The sequence below is a fragment of the Bombina bombina genome, chromosome 1 (genome assembly GCF_027579735.1).
Source record: "Bombina bombina isolate aBomBom1 chromosome 1, aBomBom1.pri, whole genome shotgun sequence".
Classification (NCBI taxonomy): Eukaryota; Metazoa; Chordata; class Amphibia; order Anura; family Bombinatoridae; genus Bombina; species Bombina bombina.
The window spans coordinates 607,927,555-607,948,831 of NC_069499.1; the positions used below are offsets into that span (position 1 = coordinate 607,927,555).

Consider the following 21,277-nt stretch of genomic DNA (forward strand, 5'->3'; position numbering starts at 1 on the left):
CATGTGCAGAATGTCCTGTGTATGCTGTGTGTACAGTTTTCTGTGTACAGTCTGTGCAGAATGTCCTGTGTATGCTGTGTGTAAAGCACTATGTACATTCTGTGCAGAATGTCCTGTGTATGCTGTGTGTAAAGCACTATGTACATTCTGTGCAGAATGTCCTGTGTATGCTGTGTGTGCAGCTCTATGTGTACATTATGTGTACAATGTCCCGTGTATGAGGTGTGTACAGCTCTCTGTGTACAGTCTGTGCAGCAGGCCCTGTGTATGCTGTGAGTACAGAATGGCTTGTGTGTACAGCTGTCTGTGTACAGTCTGTACAGAATTTCCTGTGTTTCCTTTATGTGTAGCATCCTGTGTGTGCAGCTCTCCATGCAGAATGTCTCATTTATCCTGTATGCACAGCTCTCTGTGTACAGTCCGTGCAGAATGTCCTGTGTATGCTTTGTGTACAGCTTTCTGTGTGCAATGTCCTGTGTATGATGTGTGTACAGCTCTCTGTGTACAGTCTGTGCAGAATTTCCTTTGTATGCTGTGTGTACAGCTCTCTGTTTACAGTCTGTTCAGAATGGCTTGTGTATTCTGTTTGTACAGCTGTCTGCGTACAGTCTGTGCAGAATTCCCTGTGTTTCCTGTATGTGTAGCATCCTGTGTGTGCAGCTCTCCATGCAGAATGTCTCATTTATCCTGTATGTGCAGCTCTATGTGCTTTATGCCCTGTGTATCCTGTGTGTGCAGCTCTCTGTGCGTTATGCCCTGTGTATCCTGTGTGTGCAGCTCTCTGTGCAGAATGTCCTGTGTATCCTGTGTGTGCAGCTCCTTATGCAGAATGTCCTGTGTATCCTGTGTGTGCAGCTCTCTGTGCAGAATGTCCTGTGTATCCTGTGTGTGCAGCTCCTTATGCAGAATGTCCTGTGTATCCTGTGTGTGCAGCTCTCTGTGCAGAATGCCCTGTGTATCCTGTATGTGCAGCTCCTTATGCAGAATGTCCTGTGCATCCTGTGTGTGCAGCTCTCTGTGCAGAATGCCCTGTGTATCCTGTATGTGCAGCTCCTTATGCAGAATGTCCTGTGCATCCTGTGTGTGCAGCTCTCTGTAAAGAATGCCCTGTATATCCTGTGGGTGCAGCTGTGTGCTTTATGCCCTGTGTATCCTGTATCTGCAGCTCTCTGTGCAGAATGAACTGTGTATCCTGTATGTGCAGCTTCTTATGCAGAATGCCCTGTGTATCCTGTGTGTGCAGCTCTCTGTGCAGAATGTCCTATGTATCCTGTGTGCGCAGCTCTCTGTGCAGAATGCCCTGTGTATCCTGTGTGCGCAGCTCTCTGTGCAGAATGTCCTGTGTATCCTGTGTGTACAGCTCTCTGTGCAGAATGTCCTATGTATCCTGTGTGCGCAGCTCTCTGTGCAGAATGTCCTGTGTGTGTAGCTCCCTGTACAGAATTCATTGTGTATCATGTGTGTGCAGCTCGCTGTGCATAAAACCCTCATATCCTTACTGCAATGCCTTGTGCAAAATGCCCATCATGTGTGCACCTCTCCCTGTGTACATTCTGTACATTATGTTCAATGTAAGCGGTGTGTACAGTTTGTGCAGAAAGCCCTGCGTATGATGTACAGCAAAATGCCTTTTGTATGCTGTGTGTTGCTTTCTGTGTACTGCCTGTGTTCAATGCCCTGTGTAGCTTTCTGTTTACCGCCTGTGTACAATGCTCTGTGTAGCTTTCTATGTACAATGCCCTGTGTATGCTGTGTGTAGCTTTCTGTGTACAGCCTGTGTACAATGCCCTGTGTATGCTGTGTGTAGCTTTCTGTGTACAGCCCGCGTACAATGCCCTGTGTATGCAGCTTTCTGTGTACAGCCTGTGTAAAATGCCCTGTGTATGCTGTGTGTAGCTTTCTGTGTACAGCCTGTGTACAGTGCCCTGTGTATAGCTTTCTGTGTACAATGCCCTGTGTATGCTGTGTGTAGCTTTCTGTGTGCAATGCCCTGTGTATGCTGTGTGTAGCTTTCTGTGTACAATGCCCTGTGTATGCTGTGTGTAGCTTTCTGTGTACAATGCCCTGTGTATAGCTTTCTGTGTACAATGCCCTGTGTATGCTGTGTGTAGCTTTCTGTGTACAATGCCCTGTGTATGCTGTGTGTAGCTTTCTGTGTACAATGCCCTGTGTATGCTGTGTGTAGCTTTCTGTGTACAATGCCCTGTGTGTGCTGTGTGTAGCTTTCTGTGTACAATGCCCTGTGTATGCTGTGTGTAGCTTTCTGTGTACAATGCCCTGTGTATGCTGTGTGTAGCTTTCTGTGTACAATGCCCTGTGTATGCTGTGAGTAGCTTTCTGTGTACAATGCCCTGTGTATGCTGTGTGTAGCTTTCTGTGTACAATGCCCTGTGTATGCTGTGAGTAGCTTTCTGTGTACAATGCCCTGTGTATGCTGTGAGTAGCTTTCTGTGTACAATGCCCTGTGTATGCTTTGTGTGTAAAGCCTGTGCAGAATGCCCTGTGTATATGACAGAATACCCTGTGCATGTTATATGTACAGCTATCTGTGTACAGTTTGTGCAGAATGGCCTATGTATGTGTGTGTGCAGCTTTCTGTGTATCTTGTCAGTAAAGCTTCCTGTGTATATTCTATGCAGAATTCTCTGTGTATCTTGTGTGTACAGCTCTCTGTGTACAGTTGGTGCAGAATGCCCTGTGTATGCCGTGTGTACAACTGTCTGTGTATAGTCAGGGCATCCTGTCAGTATTATATGCAGAATGTTCTGTGTATCCTATGTGTATAGCTCACTGTGTACAGTATGTGCAGGATTCCCTGTGTAATATGTATGCACAGCTCTCTGTGTATTTCTGTGCAGGATTCCCTGTGTAACATGTATACACAGCTCTCTGTGTATTTCTGTGCAGGATTCCCTGTGTAACATGTATGCACAGCTCTCTGTGTATTTCTGTGCAGGATTCCCTGTGTAACATGTATACACAGCTCTCTGTGTATTTCTGTGCAGGATTCCCTGTGTAACATGTATGCACAGCTCTCTGTGTATTTCTGTGCAGGATTCCCTGTGTAACATGTATACACAGCTCTCTGTGTATTTCTGTGCCGGATTCCCTGTGTAACATGTATGCACAGCTGTCTGAGTATTTCTGTGCCGGATTCCCTGTGTAACGTGTATGCACTGCTCTCTGTATTTCTGTGCAGGATTCCCTGTGTAACATGTATGCACAGCTCTCTGTATTTCTGTGCAGGATTCTCTGTGTAACATGTATGCACAGCTCTCTGTGTATTTCTGTGCAGGATTCCCTGTGTAAAGTGCATGCACAGCTCTCTGTGTATTTCTGTGCAGGATTTCCTGTGTAACGTGTATGCACAGCTATCTGTGTATTTCTGTGCAGGATTCCCTGTGTAACATGTATGCACTGCTCTCTGTATTTCTGTGCAGGATTCCCTGTGTAACATGTATGCACTGCTCTCTGTATTTCTGTGCAGGATTCCCTGTGTAACGTGTATGCACAGCTCTCTGTGTATTTCTGTGCCGGATTCCCTGTGTAACATACATTGAGGGCTCCCTGTGTATTTCTGTGCAGGATTCCCTGTGTAACATGTATGCACAGCTATCTGTGTATTTCTGTGCAGGATTCCCTGTGTAACGTGTATTCAGAGTTCTCTGTGTATTTCTGTGCCGGATTCCCTGTGTAACATACATTCAGGGCTCCCTGTGCATTTCTGTGCAGGATTCCCTGTGTAACATGTATGCACAGCTCTCTGTGTATTTCTGTGCAGGATTCCCTGTGTAACGTGTATTCAGAGTTCTCTGTGTATTTCTGTGCCGGATTCCCTGTGTAACATACATTCAGGGCTCCCCGTGTATTTCTGTGCAGGATTCCCTGTGTAACGTGTATTCAGAGTTCTCTGTGTATTTCTGTGCCGGATTCCCTGTGTAACATACATTCAGGGCTCCCTGTGTATTTCTGTGCAGGATTCCCTGTCTATCGTCCCTGCAAAGCTTGCCCATCAGGTTTCTGAAGCTCTCTCCTCAGACAGGTATAACTGCTTTATCCATAACTAAACTAGACTGTCTCTTAATTGGCTAGAGATAACCTAATCCACTAGCTTCTATTGGCTAGGTACACCTGTCAGTTAAGCCCATCCTACCTTCAGCTGTGCCCCTCCCTGCAGGTAAAGGACAGAGACCCTACAGGAACCTGAATCCTACAGTAACATACAGCCAAGGGAGACACTAACTGCATAAGGGGGGAGCAAGGGTCAAGTATGACCCTCCAGACCAGCCTAAGTGTCAGTCAGTGCTCTCGGGGGGAGCCAGGGTCCAACATGATTGAAAACGCAGTATACTCCCAACTAAAACCAGTAAACATGTCTGTGGAGTGCACGGAGGACAGCGCTGTGTTTGAGGATATCAAACCTGCCATACGACTGCTGGAGATCCAACCGGAACTCAATGAGGTACTAAAAATCTAAAGGGACACCCAAAAATCAGAGGGCACCCATCTATCAAAGCAACTGGGCTCAGTGTTTCTGTCTCCTTTTCTCTCTCCACTCAGCATGGCATTCATTTCTACATTTTCTCTAACACATTTGTCTTCTTGTTTTCTTGTAGTCTTTGGTTTATTTTATGGATCATAAAAAAGTTCATAAGAAAAAAATGTAGAGCTCTTTTAAAACCATAAAATTAGCTTTTTTTCAAGCATTTTCTCTTCCCCACCTCAGTTCTCTGTGGCTATATGTTTCTCCCCTAAGCACTCATAGGTATACACACATTTAACATGATAATAAATACGACTATAAACCTCCATTTGCAGACACAGTAGCTGTTCAAACAAGCAGTGCTCCTGAGGCCGGGGTGGGTGCCTAAACTTGCTCTGTGTATAAAGGGATTCTCACATGTGCCCCCTCTCTCTGTACACATTTATCTTGTTATTAGTTAGGTAACACAGCTTATACGCATGCAACAAACAAGCATACAACCCCCACACACACACAAATTTGTACAACAATGCGCTTTCACAACTTCTATCCATTAACTCTGTACCTTGCAGCAAGAAACATTATACTGCACAAATATGTCTTTAAAAGTGCATTTATTTAAATAAGTGTATGTGCTTTATTTTTATGAATGTTTGGGAATGTGCTGTGCAAATATTTGATATGTGCACTTAGCTTACGTGTGTGTATGTACATATATACACATACATACATACATACACACACACATACACACACACACACACACACACACAGGGGGGGGGGGAGAAATACCACTATTGTTTACTAGTCAGGGGTTAAAAGCTACTAGCCCAGAGGGAAAAAGTTACTAGTCCACTCAATGTTAAAGATAGGAAAAAGTCAAATTTCTATGTCGTCTGCTGCAATTTCTAAGTCGTCCGGTACTAGTGGACTCCAGGAAATTTCAAGCCATATATTATATTATATATACACACACACACACACACACACATATACACACACACTTACACTCCGTTACAGAAACATATCCAGACACACACATTCTATGTATTCAAAAGGTATTTAATCGAAGTGTACAAGCTACAAACATACATTTGTGCACATGTACGCATAACAAATGTTCCTATACCTATCAGTGCACACAAACAAATAAGATTCTGTTTCTAGTAGATAATAGATACTTGAGTAATAACACACACAACAGTTAACATGCATACATACTATTCTGCATATTGACACACTGCATAGACATACTCTGTTCAGCATATTATACACCTAAATACATTAATCTGCATGACTACACTAATTCCAAAGCCAGGTTATTATACAGTCTACTTCTATGTGAGACAAGGTAAGGGATGCCACGCATAAGGGAGAGGCATGTTAATCATTAAACCTGATCCTTTTGTACTATCGTATAATTACCTCATCCCATAAACTTGTATATAGGAGATAAGAATTATTATACTCTATATACAGGGCATATATAAATGCCCACACGTACACTGAACACACAAATACTCATACAAATGTATACACATACAGTGCGCCCACAAACTGTACATATAAAACCACTAAATGTATAGCTCACAATTAAATGCTCCCACACACAGGGCATATATAGGTACCTACATTTTGCTGATAGAGATATCTAATCGGAGTAGAAATGTGACAGAATTACAGTAACATCTATAATGGGTTAAAGCAGGACCCACAGGCCACAGATAAAGGTTTCAACTTTTTTAATTGAACTAACTAAAGTTCTGTATTGGTATGTGGCATTCAGATATCTTGAAAAACAGAGAATGGATTTTATTCATTGTTAATGTATCTGGCTGTAAAGTGTTTGAGTCTAACAAATCACCACACACGCAAACAAAAAGATGTAGAGCACTGGGCTAAAATGTCAGCTTAATGACAGTGATATGTTTAATGGGTTAAAGTCCCCTGTAGGAACAATGTGATCAATGGCAGTAAGATGTTTAATAAGTTACAAGTTGATTCTATACCATAATATAAAAGTTATGCAATGCATTAGAGATGCTAAGTGCTCTACTCATTAAACATGGCTTTTCATGATTACTTGACAATGTCTCAGAGCAGATTACAGTTAGTGCCTGCGTTGTAATGTTGCTCAGGGGCACATACCTGAGATCTGACGTTTCTCACTGAAGGTTACCCAATTGTTAGTGTAAACTTGCAAAACCTAATCCCTAAATCTCTATATGTTGCAATGTCTCCCATCTCTTCTCTGGAATTAATGTTTTTTTTTTTTTAAATGTAAATACCATGTTTGTGCACTGCAAATGTACTCAGTTCTCACTCACACATCATACCAGGATACCAGAGTTGAAAGGTATTGTGTATCTTTCCAATGACCAACACCTTCTAATGTAAAATTACTTAAAGGGACACTGAACCCAAATTTTTTCTTTCGTGAGTCAGATAGAGCATGCAATGTTAAACAACTTTCTAATTTACTCCTATTATCAATTTTTCTTTGTTCTCTTGCTATCTTTTTTTTTTTTTTTTAAAAAGAAGGCATCTAAGCTTTTTTGGTTTTGAACTCTGGACAGCATTTTTTTTATTGGTGGATGCATTTATCCACCAATCAGCAAGGACAACCCAGATTGTTCACCAAAAATGGGCCGGCATCTGAACTTACATTCTCGCATTTCAAATAAAGATACTAAAAGAAGGAAGAAAATTTGATAATAGGAGTAAATTAGAAAGTTGCTTAAAATTTCATGCTGTATCTGAATCAAAAAAGAAAAAACATTGGGTTCAGTGTCCCTTTAAAAATGTATAGGTGTTGCATATATCAGAGGTGCTGTTGTCATCAAATGTCTGTTTTTAAAGGAACAGTCTACTTGAACATTTGTATAGTTTACGTAGATAATCTCTTTATTACCCATTCCCCAGTTTTGCATAAACAACAGCTATATTAATATACTTTTTACCTCTGTGATTACCTTGTATCTAAGCCTTTGCAGACTGTCCCCTTATCTCAGTTCTTTTGCTTTACTCGGCAAAGATACATCTTAAACTATGATACCTTTAAAAAAAAAATTTTTTATGTAAAACATGAGGAAAAAAATAAGAACAACGTCCTTTTTAAGAAGTAATGTGTATACCCTGAGATGTTAACCAGTGTGTGACTTTTGTAAATAAATATGTATGGTCATTAAATAGGTTTTAAAGCAACTGAAAAAATACTCAGATTAGTGAAACTGAGTTCTGGCATTGTCATTTTACCCTTCAATAGGAGGTGAGAGAGTTTATTGCCTCATGTTGCATGTTCAATCTCGACTTGACAAGAGTGCTTTAGATACACCAGGGATTCAATTCTGCAAATATTTGTAGCAACATGCATTGTGGGCCAATTGACTTTAATTAAACAACCATTTAACAGCATTACAATTGAATCTGTAATCACAATTACAAGCTTTAATGATCCTGTTCATTTTACATTTTTATACTGAAACAATACTAAGAAAAAAAAAATCTTAAAACATTTATTATGTTACATATTGGAATCTTAGAGGAAGATTTGTATACTCCACAATGTAAAAATGTAGGTGTTTAAAAATACATTTTTGCATTGTGTGTCGTTACAAATTTAAATTGAAATTAATATGTTTATAGTTTGCTAAGAAAACCTGCAATATACCTTTTAATAACTGACTTTTTTTTTTTTTTTTTACTTTGTTGCTTGTAAATGAGTGTGTTTTAAAATGTAGCTTGTACCCTTTGTTGTAAAATGGGTGTTCCTGTGCTGAAAATAAGTGTTTTGTTTTTATTCTTTTTGGGTAAGTCATTATACACCAATATTTCGGGGAATTTCTTTAGTGTACAAACTTTTTTTTTTTTCCTTTTAATCAAAATAAACTGCTTAACCTTTGGTTTTCTTGCAAAAAAACATTTTAACTTGTTTACATTTTTACGTGCAAGATTTAACAAATTATGACTTTAATTGCTTCATTAAAATATTTATATGCAGCAATCAGAGGCAGCACATGCTCCCAGGCTAGGGTTGCCACCTTAGACATGTTTTCCTGGACACTTATGAGTTACACACGCTGCAGGGTGTGCAGAGGGAAACATGCATTGTGCTGTTGGACAGCACACGGATAGTGACCCTGGACAGCACTATTCATGTTCCTCCCTGCACACCCAGCAGAATGTGTAACTCATAAGTGTCAAGGAAAACATGGCCGAGTGGCAACCCTATCCCAGACTGACACTATGAACACCAGAATAGTTTTCTATAGAATCTTCCTTTAAAAAAAAAATAGCCTAATTTTAAACCAAAATAAGCTTTTTGACTTACCATACCGTTATTTCCCCATTGTAAAAAGTGTTCTAGGAAAAAAGAGTGCAAAAAGCCCCCCTTTGCAAGGTTTCTGAACTTATCCCACGGATTCCTATGCACAGGAAGGATTCTCTATTTTTGTGAAATCTGTTCAGGAAGTTAAAGGTATTTGAAACCCACATTTGTTCTTTCATAATTTAGATAGATCATGCAAATTTAAGCAACTTTCTATTTTTTTCTTCATTCTCTTGGTATCTTTATTTGAGAAAGCAGGAATGTAAGCTTAGGAGTCAGCCCATTTTTGGTTCAGCACCTGGGTAGCGCTTGTTGATTGGAGGCTAAATGAAGTTGTTAGAAGTTGAACTTAAATTAATTTTGCTATAGAAAAATAGTTGTTTCACCTCCATCAGACATTCACAGCTAATCAGATCATGGCAGCCAGATCTTGCATGAGACTACATTAACCATTCCCCTTCTGCTTTTGCACACAAATACTTTAAAGGGACAGTATACATCAATTTTCATTGGACTGCATGTAATAATATGCACCGATACTGATATCAAAATCCAGTATAAAAACTTATCTTGAAGCTCTCAGTTTAGTGGTCCTATAACAAAAAAAAAAAAGAAGCAGACACTCCCCCTTCCTCTGCATATGAAAAGACCCTTAACACAAACAGGAGCAAGCTGGAGTAGGTATACGTCAGTATTCTCCTAAAACTTTGGGGCTTGGTTAGGAGTCTAAAAATCAGCGCAATCTTATTTAAAAAAACAAAACTATACATTAAAAAAAAAGCTGTATAGGATATATAAATTGATCATCTACAAAACATTTATGCAAAGAAAAAAATAAAATAAAATGAAATAAATTTACTGTAAATACCAAAATTTACAGTAAAAAATAACAGGAAGTACATAATTGCGTATGATTGGATCCTTAGACTCTACCACTAACTGGCAGGTAGTGTCAATTCCCAGAGAAAAAAAATACATTTGGAAAGAAAAAAAAAAAAAAGGGGGGGGTTGGAATCCTTAATACATTTTGAAACAGTTAAAGTTAAACTTTCATGATTTAGAGTATGCAATTTTAAGAAACTTTTAATTTTGCTTCTGTTATCAAACTTGCTTTATAACGTGATTTTTTTTGCATTGTCTGTGTGAATCATGAAAGCTTAATTTTGTCCCTTGTATTTCGCATAAAATATTAAATGACCCAATGAAAAAGAAAATGTTTTGCAATTTAGATAATGCAGTTAATTATCTAACATGCCTTTCATGCAGTTTACCTCTGAAAATTGAGAGGTTTCCAGTTCAGATATCTTCAAAATGTGGCCTGTTAGGAAGGCTCGATGACAGGTTTTACAACCAGTGCTGTAGACTGAGCACAGCAAAGCAAACAGGATAAACATGCATAGGCATAGATTTATCATTAGCCGAACGTAGTGATCAGCTGCAGGTGCACTCATTGGAGCTTGCAACTGATATTTGTGAAGCAGCGGTTTTCATTCTACTGGGGTGATTGACAAGCCCTACCCTCATGCAATTGGTTGTACGAGGGCAGTTGGGCGACACTGCATGAGCATTCACTTGTGCAATAGTAAGTATGGGGAACATCATTATTGTTGTTTAATCTAAGTGTCTTTTTCAAGGGTATGCACAATGATTCAAAAACAATGTACAGTTTTAGTTCATTTATTTTATAAATAGAAATGTTTTGCTATGCAGCACTTGTTTGCTTATATATAATCATCATTATAATCATCGACCACTAGTTTTAAAACTTTCCTTGGGCCTCCCCAACAGGCCAGGTTTTCAGGATTACCTTAGGTAAGAGCAGGTAAAATAACGTGGTTACTAATCAGCTGATTATTTCACCTGTGCTTCAGTGCAGATATCTTTAAAATGGGGCCTATTAGAGAGGCCTGAGAACAGGTTTGAAAACCAGTGTCATTGACCTTATAATTCTTGGGTGATAACAGAAAAGTAGCTAAAATAATAAAAATGAAATTTTGCCTCTTTGCTGCCAACTCCCCCCCCCAAACCCCTATCTTTTCCACTCAGTTTTGCTTCGGCCTTTGCATCTTATTTCAGCTTTAGGTCACTGAGTTTCTGGTCACATGGTTTAGGAACCAGGACTATGCACTGTGAGCTAAGCAGAGAGGGAGAAAAGGGTCTGTTTGTTGAATCCCAGGCAGTTGGCACCATTGACTGCTGGGGATTTACAAGAAAGATTAGTGGTACTACAATACCCACTAGAAATGCCACTAATAATAGTGCCAATAAATTACAAAACCTAATAAAACTAATGAAATGTGTATATTCACTGAAACGTTAAATAACTCTGAACATTTTTAGAGAGTTGTCTTATTTAGCATTAAAGTATGCTTTGTGCATTTTATTTTCGATTATTCACTAATGTTTTTTTATACCTGTACTTACTTTAAAAAAGAATATTTGCAATAAATAATGCTTGTCTTGGCAAGGGCCTCCAGGCAAGACAGAGCAAGTATATGTTAGACGTGGAAAACCACATCCACATGCAAACGCGTTTGAAAAAAAACCAAAGCATAACATTGCTGAATATGACTGGATGTTAATATGACGGCTTCAATGGAAAAATATACAAAAAGAAAGTAACTTTATTTTTTTTCCATTGATAATATGGATTATAGGTTTTGTTTCTAAACCATCTGAAAGTTGTGTTATTATTTGTTATGAGTCTGCGCTAGAGAAATGTAAAGCTTAGTTTATCAAAAAGCTTAATAAAACAACATCTTAAGGTGTTTTGCTCTATTGAAATTCTTTGTGTGTGTGTTTAAGTATATCTTAATAATAATATAATATGTATTAACTTTAGGCACTATAGATGTGTTCCCAGCTGTGCACATGTGGTCTGGTTATACGCACATAACGCTTTATAGTTTGTATTTTCCTGATATTTAAAAAAAAAAACTTCTTTTGCTTGTTTGAATTGAATGTATTTTTCTTCTTTCTTCCTCGGATAGTGTAAATCTGGTATTTTTATTTTTCTCTCGTTACTGTAGTGTAGTAAGTTATTTAACTTCATTTGACATAGTTTAATGGGATAAAACATAGGTGTGTAGTAGCCAAGTAAATTAACGGAGATGCGTTTATGGTTAAAAGGGCAGGAATCATTCTATATGTTTTAATTTGGGGTTGCCAACAAAGGGGGCCAGTAAACTAGATATCAATATAATTGTACTGGATGTGCCTACTATTTCGGCAATTTACACCTGAAAAGTGTGATATTAACACTTTTATATATTTTATTGTAGGTGTCTTTCCTTCACATCTAGAGCGCTGAATAGTGAGATAAACAACTCGCAAGCTAAAATTTGCCTCTCTAAAATTCTTTGATGGATCTCCCTGTACTGAAGAGACTTGTTAGATAATCTTGCCAGAGTGGAGAGTTTTATCTCCTCAGGCCCTTTAGCTAAGTAGTATTGTGCAGCAATAGTCAGTCAGATGGATAAAAATAGCATTGCACAAGATAAAAGACGCATGCCTAGCAAACTAAAGTTTTTGTTTAGAACCCATTGAAAGGGGCTTTCTCAGATGATTTATTTACAAAAGTCCCATATTTTGTAGAAAAAGACGATTAATCTTAGTAAATGATTACACCTTGTGGATGGCAAAAGTAACATCAGTGAAACGTATGATTTAACAAAAATAAATTCCTTCATTTCTGAAGTCATTTCTGCTGCTCTGTTTCTAAGAGCTTGCAGTTATTTCAGTGTAATTTATCAGAGCCTTTGGTGCTTTAAAAGAGAGAAACAAAGGACTTTTGAGAAGTATTCCTTTTAGCTTTAAAGTACTCACATTTTTAGTCCGCTATTTTTAAAATCCATTTCTGTCTCTCAGGGCGTTTGCAGCAATAGTATTTGGGGTGTGTAATAAGTAACCCCATAGAAATGCCGCTGTGTATTGCAGCAAAATTAGAAGATACAAACAAAAAGTGTGATATATTTAAAGGGACAGTAAAGTAAAAATTTAACTTTTATGATTCTGGCAGATCATGCAATTTTTAAACAACTTTCCAATTAATTTATTTTATCTAATTTATTATTTTTTATATTCTTTGTTGCTTAGAATACCTAGGTAGTCTAAGGAGCAGCAGTGCACTACTAGGAGCTAGGTGGTGATTGGTGCAGACAAATATATGACTATTGTCATTGGCTCACCAGATGTGTTCAACTAGTTACCAGTAGGGATTAGCTTCTCCTTTTACAAAAGATAGCAAGAGAATAAAGGAAAATGTCATAATAGAAATACATTGGAAAGTTGTTTAAAATTGTAAATTCTATCTGAACCATAAAAGAAAGATTTTGGGGTTTATGTCCTTTTAATGACTTTAAGGGCTAGTCCCATGTAAGATTAAAGTAACTTTGTGACGTTGAAATGCTCCTTTATTTTTCTTTATTTTGAATGTCATTGTTAAATCTCTAGCTGTTTGCAGCTGTCCTGGGATATTGAGAAAAGTATTATTATCCAAATAAAAAAGCTAATCTGCTTTAGCTTATCCCCTGAAATATGTAACAGCACAGATATACAGAGCAGGTTTATGGCAGGAACCTTCTATCAATTTCTCGTGTAGCAGGTGACATTCGTACAAAGGTCACTTAGAGGCTTGTAAATTGGGCGCCTACAAACTAATAAACACGTACTGAGACAGGCGATGCTTATCGTACTGATGAGCAGATCAGCTAACAGCAGAAGCAGTAAAAATATATCTCTTACTTCATTTTAGTTCTGTGTTTCCCACAGCCCATCTAAGATTACCCTATAGTGCTGAAAATAAGTGTGAAACTAAGTGTTCCATGTTTCCCTTTCTTACTATGGGGTTGACCATAATCCTATAGAAAAGTTTATCTAAACTGAAGTTTATGGGGATTTTTGTAGAAAAATAATTTGATTAGCTTTTTTAAAGTATTATTATTGACACCTATGTGTTACATATATGGTCAAATTTGTACTCCTATCCTGGAGCACACTCATGCCAATACAAATGAGGATGCGGCCAGTGTTTGGTGCACTTATTAATTCACTGGCCATATCCTTACTTGGTACTCCATCTGTGCAACTTTGGCTAGAAAACCACATAGTAAAAAGATGGGAATTTGCTTAAACATAAGGTGTCATGAAGCACTTGAATGTTCATTTAACAAATATAAGGAAAGGTATGCTATAACTGTAAAAAGAATGTGAACATAGGCAAAGCTGGAAAAAAACAAACTCCCTCCCCCCACAGATTTTCAAGGATATAAAGTCTTATTTCTAAATGCACAAACAGTACTTGTCAGAACGTTGAGAAGCTGTAGGCTGAATTCATGATTTCTACTTTCAATATTGCTACTTGTGCAATTCCCCCACCCAAAATGTGCTCTACATGAGACTCTCTTACTCAAGGGTAGAAGACAGCTGCCTGCTAACGTACAACTCACTTATAGGAGATCCTTCCTAGGTGGTCACATGATGCAGCACTGCAATAGCTTTGCTCTTTTTTGTTTTGTATTCTTTGTGCTATAAACATGGTTGCCTGGTGAGAGCAATAAGAGGTTACACAAGGAGATTTATGTATCTTAAGTTTTGGGCAGTTGGGCCAATGCATAAAAATAATCATTAACTCTACTTTACAGAAGTGAATGCAATAGAACTATGGGTAATCTTTGGACCTATTCATGAGAGCACAAACTGTGTAAATCAAATCACTGTATTTTATATGTTCTTCTGCTCTCTGTATTACAATGGCTGTTCTCACCTCAAGGTTTATCACCTCACTGTTCTCCGTTCTTCTAACTCTATACACTACTTACACATATGTTTCTATTCCTGAACCCCAATGCCATTTTCCCTAACCTTGCCCTTAGCCTTTTGGCTTTCTGGACACTTTTAGCTTCAGTTGCCAAATATTCTTTTTACCCATGGTTCTTTGTTATTTGTGTGTTGTGCATATGCATAGTTCAATTTTATCTCATGTTTTGTTATTTCTTGTTTATTTTATGGAAAAAAAAGCTGCCCATCCTAATTAAAGGGCTATAACAGGAAAAAAAAGTTACATGCTTTAATCCGTTAATCCGAGCAGATCATTTTTCAACCAACTATAGGCCAGATTACAAGTGGAGCACTAATTAACGCTCCCGCTCAAGCGTTAACTGTGCTAGAAATAGGGGTTTTTGCGAGCATCGGATTACGCTCGTATTATGAGTTGAAAGTAAACTTTTGCTTGCATGCTAACCTAATGAGTGCAAAAAGCCGAAATTAGAATATTGCGTGAGCGTTCACGTATAGATATATACAGATATATCGGAATATCTATTTATAAATACATAGAACATATTCTGCTATGTGCAGAAAATTGTGGGGAAAAAATGTGAAATATTTACAGTAGAAACACAGTATAACACTTTATTAAAAATGAGTATTGCATAAATATGCTTTTACATGTTTTCATCTACATAACTGCAAAGGGCTCCAATGCACTTATATATGTCTATATGTGTGTACATATGTATTTATGTGTTTATATGTGTGTATATATGTATTTAAATACACATTAATACATATGTACACAAATATAGACATATATACATATACATCTCTAGATATGTATATGTATGTATCTCTATGTAAAAACCCTTTGCCTGCTTTTTTCTTTTTTTTCTTATAACTTTTTTTGTGCAATATTTTTTGTGTAATTTTTATTAGATGGTGTTATTATGAGTGTAACTGTACTTTGTAATGTACTTTTGATGTGTTTTGTGCAACTTTTTTGTTTTGCAAAACAGTTAACCAGATCTCTGAGGACACAGTAATCATTCTAGCATAAATCATGATTGCGCTCAATCGATCGCATTTACTTTCAACTTGTAATACCAGCGGTAAACCCAACGAGCGCAAACACCCACGATAAACCCCTTATCACTCGTGCCCAAATGTTTGGGCTCTACTCGTAAACTGGCCCTTTTTTAGCCCTTTAAATTCCACACCCGAAAAACATCCAGTGTAATTTGCTTCCATACTTTCCTTGATCATAGATGGCTGTTGTAGGAGCCATCTGGTGACAAAATGCATTCAACGTTTTTCCTGTTTATTCATATTCATTACGCTTGAATAAAAAAGTGTAATACCTCAGTAAAAAAAACTATTTTAATTATGAATCTATATTGCTCAGTATATCAGTAATTGAACAGGTAATGCCACTTTCTTTCACTGAAATCATTTGTTACTTTACCCATAATCTATCTCATGGATTTCCAATTTTAAGGATAAAATATTTTTTAATAAACATCTGCCTCTTATTTTTCAACAGACAAGGCTAGAAATGGACAAATATCTGCTGGGCCAGATGCCTCCATTGCAGATTCTTTCAGATAAGAAGTATCGAAGAGAGAGTGCCTCAGTGGTAGATGAGTTCTTTGAAGCAGAAAAGCCTCCTCAAACCCCATACAGTGTCAACATCAACGTCATTCTTCCGGACACTGCTCATCTCCGCACAGGTCTTTATCGACCTTCAAAAACTTTCACCGTCCTCCCACCAGTCAAGACAGAGCCAGGTACTGGCTTCCCTCAGTCATGTTCTACCTCCATGACACAAACTCTACCAGATTTTACCAGTGTCTTCAGCTTGCCCCACTCAGTGGCAGGAAACAATATCTTAATCAAACAAGAGAGACCTTCAGAAGTACCTCTCTCAACATCTGTCCCACAACATCCACTTTTCTATCATATGTCTTTGGCCAATGATGCTCTAAGCTTAGCTCAGTCTTCTCAAACCACATCTGTTGTCAACTCAAGCAATGGAGTTGCCAATACTAACAATGTGAGTTCCAATACTTTGCCTCAGTCTCCAAGGCCTCATCAAGTCAAGGAATTTCAGGTTTTGGAGCAAGCTGGTGTCCAGGTTTCTGGGCAATTTTACCAATCTCCAATTGTCACATTACCACCTTCCCCTCCTAACTCACAGCCGGGTAGTCCTGAAAATCAACCAGAATTAATCAACACAATTTCCCCACCTCCATCTTATGAGGCCACATTTGGACTAAAGCTTGTTCAGACATCACAAATCCATTCTGTCCCCAACAGCTTGAGTTCTGTAGTGTCACAAGGGCAAGTGATCATGACAATTCCCAAATTCAACAGGCGAAACAATCCAGAACTGGAGAAGAGGAGGATCCATCACTGCGATTACCCAGGTAATAAAATGGTCTGTGTGGAAGTTTGTAATAAAATGTTCAAACATGTTTTGCACCTGGGGATGAAAAGATTCTTTGTCTCTTAGTTTCCATAAATTTTTCCTATTTTTTTTCTCTCACTGTAGTGAAGAAACAGAATATTTACTATAGTTTCTCCCATCTTTATTCTTGTGGATTATGAAGACAGAGTAGTAGATTCAATCCTGAGTTTCCTTATCTTCTCATCAAGTTAACACTGCAGTTGGAAGTGACATGCTTCATGTTCCATAGCTTCCTTTTAAACAAGTCACTATGTGTCCCTGCAACAGGAAGAGCATACTCCATATCCCATAACTACTTCCTCTCTGCATTACGTGGTTGGGAATAGTTTTTATGTTTCATAGCTCCCACTGATGCATCATTTGCAGAAGGAAATAGCAGACTACATTTACCACATTCTTTCATTTAGTCATCTTTTGTCCCAGTCACTACGTTACCCTGAAGGACCAGGGACAAACTCAACATCTCATAGCTCATCCCTTAAGGTTTTAGAATTTTTGAGGGGGGAGAGCAAAACATATTAGTAATATCAGTGGTAAAATTCACAATAGGAAAGAGTTGTTTGTTGTACACAAATGTGATAACTATTTTTAAAAATGGTGGCTCATTGACTTCAAAAGAACGATTCAAGTGGGGTTAGATATAAGAATTTCAATTCCAAATCATCTCTTGTTACTCATGTTATTGTTTTACCATACAAGACTATTTCTTGCTTGTCTGCTTAATTCACGTATAAAAATATAAATGAACTAATTACAAGCGGGTTCCAGGATTATGAAAATAAACTTGGTTTGTGGTTCTTTTTCAGGTTGCACAAAAGTCTACACTAAAAGTTCACATCTCAAGGCGCACCAACGGACACACACAGGTAACTCTTTATTTCCATGTACAGATGGGGAAAAAAAATATTTGTTTATGCAGACATCTATTGTTCTCAGTGTATATATAATGATGGATTTATATTTGCCAAACATACAGCTAGATTACTAGTTTTGCGTTATGAGTAAAAAAGCAGCGTTAAGACTCATAACGCTGCTTTTTTACTACCGCTGCTATTACGAGTCTAGTAGGTACAGCTGTCCCGCACACTTTTTTTGGCAGTACCGCAAATTAACTTACGCAATTTTCGTACAGTCTTTTTTCAGTGGGATTTTCATTGCGCCGGTATTACAAGCTTTTTTTTTTTTTTTTAGGACAAAAAGTGAGCGGTATAGCCTATCACGCAAGATTCGTAACGCATTCTAAAGTCAGTAGTTATGAGTTTTACACTACAAAGCTGTAGCATAAAACTCATAACTAAAGTGCTAAAAAGTACACTAACGCCCATAAACTACCTATTAACCCCTAAACCGAGGCCCTCCCGCATTGCAAACACTAAAATAAAATATTAACCCCTAATCTGCCGCTCTGGACATCGCTGCCACTAGAATAAACATATTAACCCCTAAATCGCCGCACTCCCGCCTCGAAAACACTAGTTAAATATTATTAACCCCTAATCTGCTGTCCCCAACATCGCCGCCACCTACCTACATTTATTAACCCCTAATCTGCCGCCCCCAACGTCGCCACCACTATACTAAATTTATTAACCCCTAAACCTAAGTCTAACCCTAACACCCCTAACTTAAATATAATTAAAATAAATCTAAAGAAAACCTACTATCATTACCTAAATAATTCATATTTAAAACTAAATACCTATAAAATAAACCCTAAACTAGCTACAATATAACTAATAGTTACATTGTATCTAGCTTAGGGTTTATTTTTATTTTACAGGCAAGTTTGTATTTATGTTAACTAGGTAGAATAGTTACTAAATAGTTATTAACTATTTAATAACTACCTAGCTAAAATAAATACAAATTTACCTGTAAAATAAAACCTAACCTGTCTTACGCTAACACCTAACCTTACACTACAGTTAAATACATTTCCTAAATTAAATACAATTACCTAAATTAAATACAAATACCTAAATTACAAAAACAAACAAACGCTAAATTACGCAAAATAAAAAACAAATTACAAGATATTTAAACTAATTACACCTAATTTAATAGCCCTATCAAAATAACCCCCCCCCCCCCAAATAAAAAAACCCTAGCCTAAACTAAACTACCAATAGCCCTTAAAAGAGCCTTTTGCGGGGCATTGCCCCAAATAAATCAGCTCATTTACCTGTAAAAAAAAAAAATACCCCAACACCCCAAATAAAACCCTAACTAAAAAAACCTAAGCTCCCCATTGCCCTGAAAAGGGCATTTGTATGGGCATTGCCCTTAAAAGGGCATTTAGCTCTATTGCTGCTCAAACCCTAATCTAAAACTAAAACCCACCAAATAAACTCTTCAAAAAAACTAACACTAACCCCTGAAGATCCATTTACAGTTTTGAAGAGCCGACATCCATCCTCAACAAAGCCGGGAGAAGTCCTCAACGAAGCCGGGAGAAGTTTCATCAAAGCCGGGAGAAGTGGTCCTCCAGACGGGCAGAAGTCTTCATCCAGACGGCATCTTCTATCTTCATCCATCCGGCGCGGAGCGGGTCCATCTTCAAGATATCCGGCACGGAGCATCCTCTTTTCAGACGACTCCCGACGAATGAAGGTTCCTTTAAGTGATGTCATCCAAGATGGCGTCCCTTAGATTCCAATTGGCTGATAGAATTCTATCAGTCAATCGGAATTAAGGCTGAAAAAATCCTATTGGCTGATGCAATCAGCCAATAGGATTGAACTTCAATCCTATTGGCTGATCCAATCAGCCAATAGAATTGAGCTTGCATTCTATTGGCTGTTCCAGTCAGCCAATAGAATGCGAGCTGAATCCTATTGGCTTATTGGATCAGCCAATAGGATTGAAGTTCAATCCTATTGGCTGATTGCATCAGCCAATAGGATTTTTTCAACCTTAATTCTGGTTGGCTGATAGAATTCTATCAGCCAATCGGAATCTAAGGAACGCCATCTTGGATGACGTCACTTAAAGGAACCTTCATTCGTCGGGAGTCGTCGGAAGAAGTGGATGCTCCGCGCCGGATGTCTTGAAGATGGACCCGCTCCGCGCCGGATGGATGAAGATAGAAGATGCTGTCTGGATGAAGACTTCTGCCCGCCTGGAGGACCACTTTTCCCGGCTTCGATGAAGACTTCTCCAGGCTTCGTTGAGGACTTCTTGCCGCTTCGCTGAGGACTTCTCCCGGCTTCGTTGAGGATGGATGTCGGCTCTTCAAAACTGTAAGTGGATGTTCAGGGGTTAGTGTTTAGGTTTTTTAAGGGTTTATTGGGTGGGTTTTAGATTAGGGTTTGGGCAGCAATAGAGCTAAATGCTCTTTTAAGGTCAATGCCCATACAAATGCCCTTTTCAGGGCAATGGGGAACTTAGGTTTTTTTATTTAGGGTTTTATTTAGGGGGTTGGTTGTGTGGGTGGTGGGTTTTACTGTTGGCGTTGTTGTTTGTATTTTTTTTTAAAGGTGAAAGAGCTGATTTCTTTGGGGCAATGCCCCGCAAAAGGGCCCTTTTAAGGGCTATTGGTAGTTTAGATTAGGCTAGGTTTTTTTTATTTTGGGGGGCTTTTTTATTTTGATAGTGCTATTAGATTAGGTGTAATTAGTTTAAATATCTTGTAATTTGTTTTTTATTTTGTGTATTTTAGTGTTTTTATTTTTTGTAATTTAGGTATTTGTATTTAATTTAGGTAATTGTATTTAATTTAGGTAATTTATTTAACTGTAGTGTAAGGTTAGGTGTTAGTGTAAGACAGGTTAGGTTTTATTTTACAGGTAAATTTGTATTTATTTTAGCTAGGTAGTTATTAAATAGTTAATAACTCTTTAGTCACTATTGTACCTAGTTAAAATAAATACAAACTTGCCTGTAAAATAAAAATAAACCTTAAGCTAGATACAATGTAACTATTAGTTATATTGTAGCTATCTTAGGGTTTATTTTACAGGTAAGTATTTAGTTTTAAATAGGAATTATTTAGTTATTAATAGTAATTTGTATTTAGATTTATTTTAATTATATTTAAGTTAGTGGGTGTAAGGGTTAGACTTAGGTTTAGGGGTTAATAAATTTAGTATAGTGGCGGCAACGTTGGGGGTGGCAGATTAGGGGTTAATAAATGTAGATAGGTGGCGGCGATGTTAGGGGCGGCAGATTAGGGGTTAATAATATTTAACTAATATTTGTGATGCAGGAGTGTGGCAGTTTAGAGGTTAAT

General features: G+C 37.9%; 1 protein-coding gene across 1 annotated transcript in view; it reads left to right on the forward strand.

Moving 5' to 3' along the window:
• The first annotated feature begins 4,180 nt into the window (after positions 1 to 4,180).
• LOC128645757 (Krueppel-like factor 5) overlaps positions 4,181 to 21,277 on the forward strand; it is a 35,969-nt gene continuing 18,872 nt past the window's right edge. The window contains exons 1-3 of the mRNA XM_053698981.1: positions 4,181 to 4,462; positions 16,126 to 17,008; positions 17,856 to 17,915. Of these exons, the coding sequence (XP_053554956.1) occupies positions 4,271 to 4,462; positions 16,126 to 17,008; positions 17,856 to 17,915 (1,135 nt within the window). The 5' untranslated portion in view covers positions 4,181 to 4,270. The remainder of the gene's footprint in view (positions 4,463 to 16,125; positions 17,009 to 17,855; positions 17,916 to 21,277) is intronic.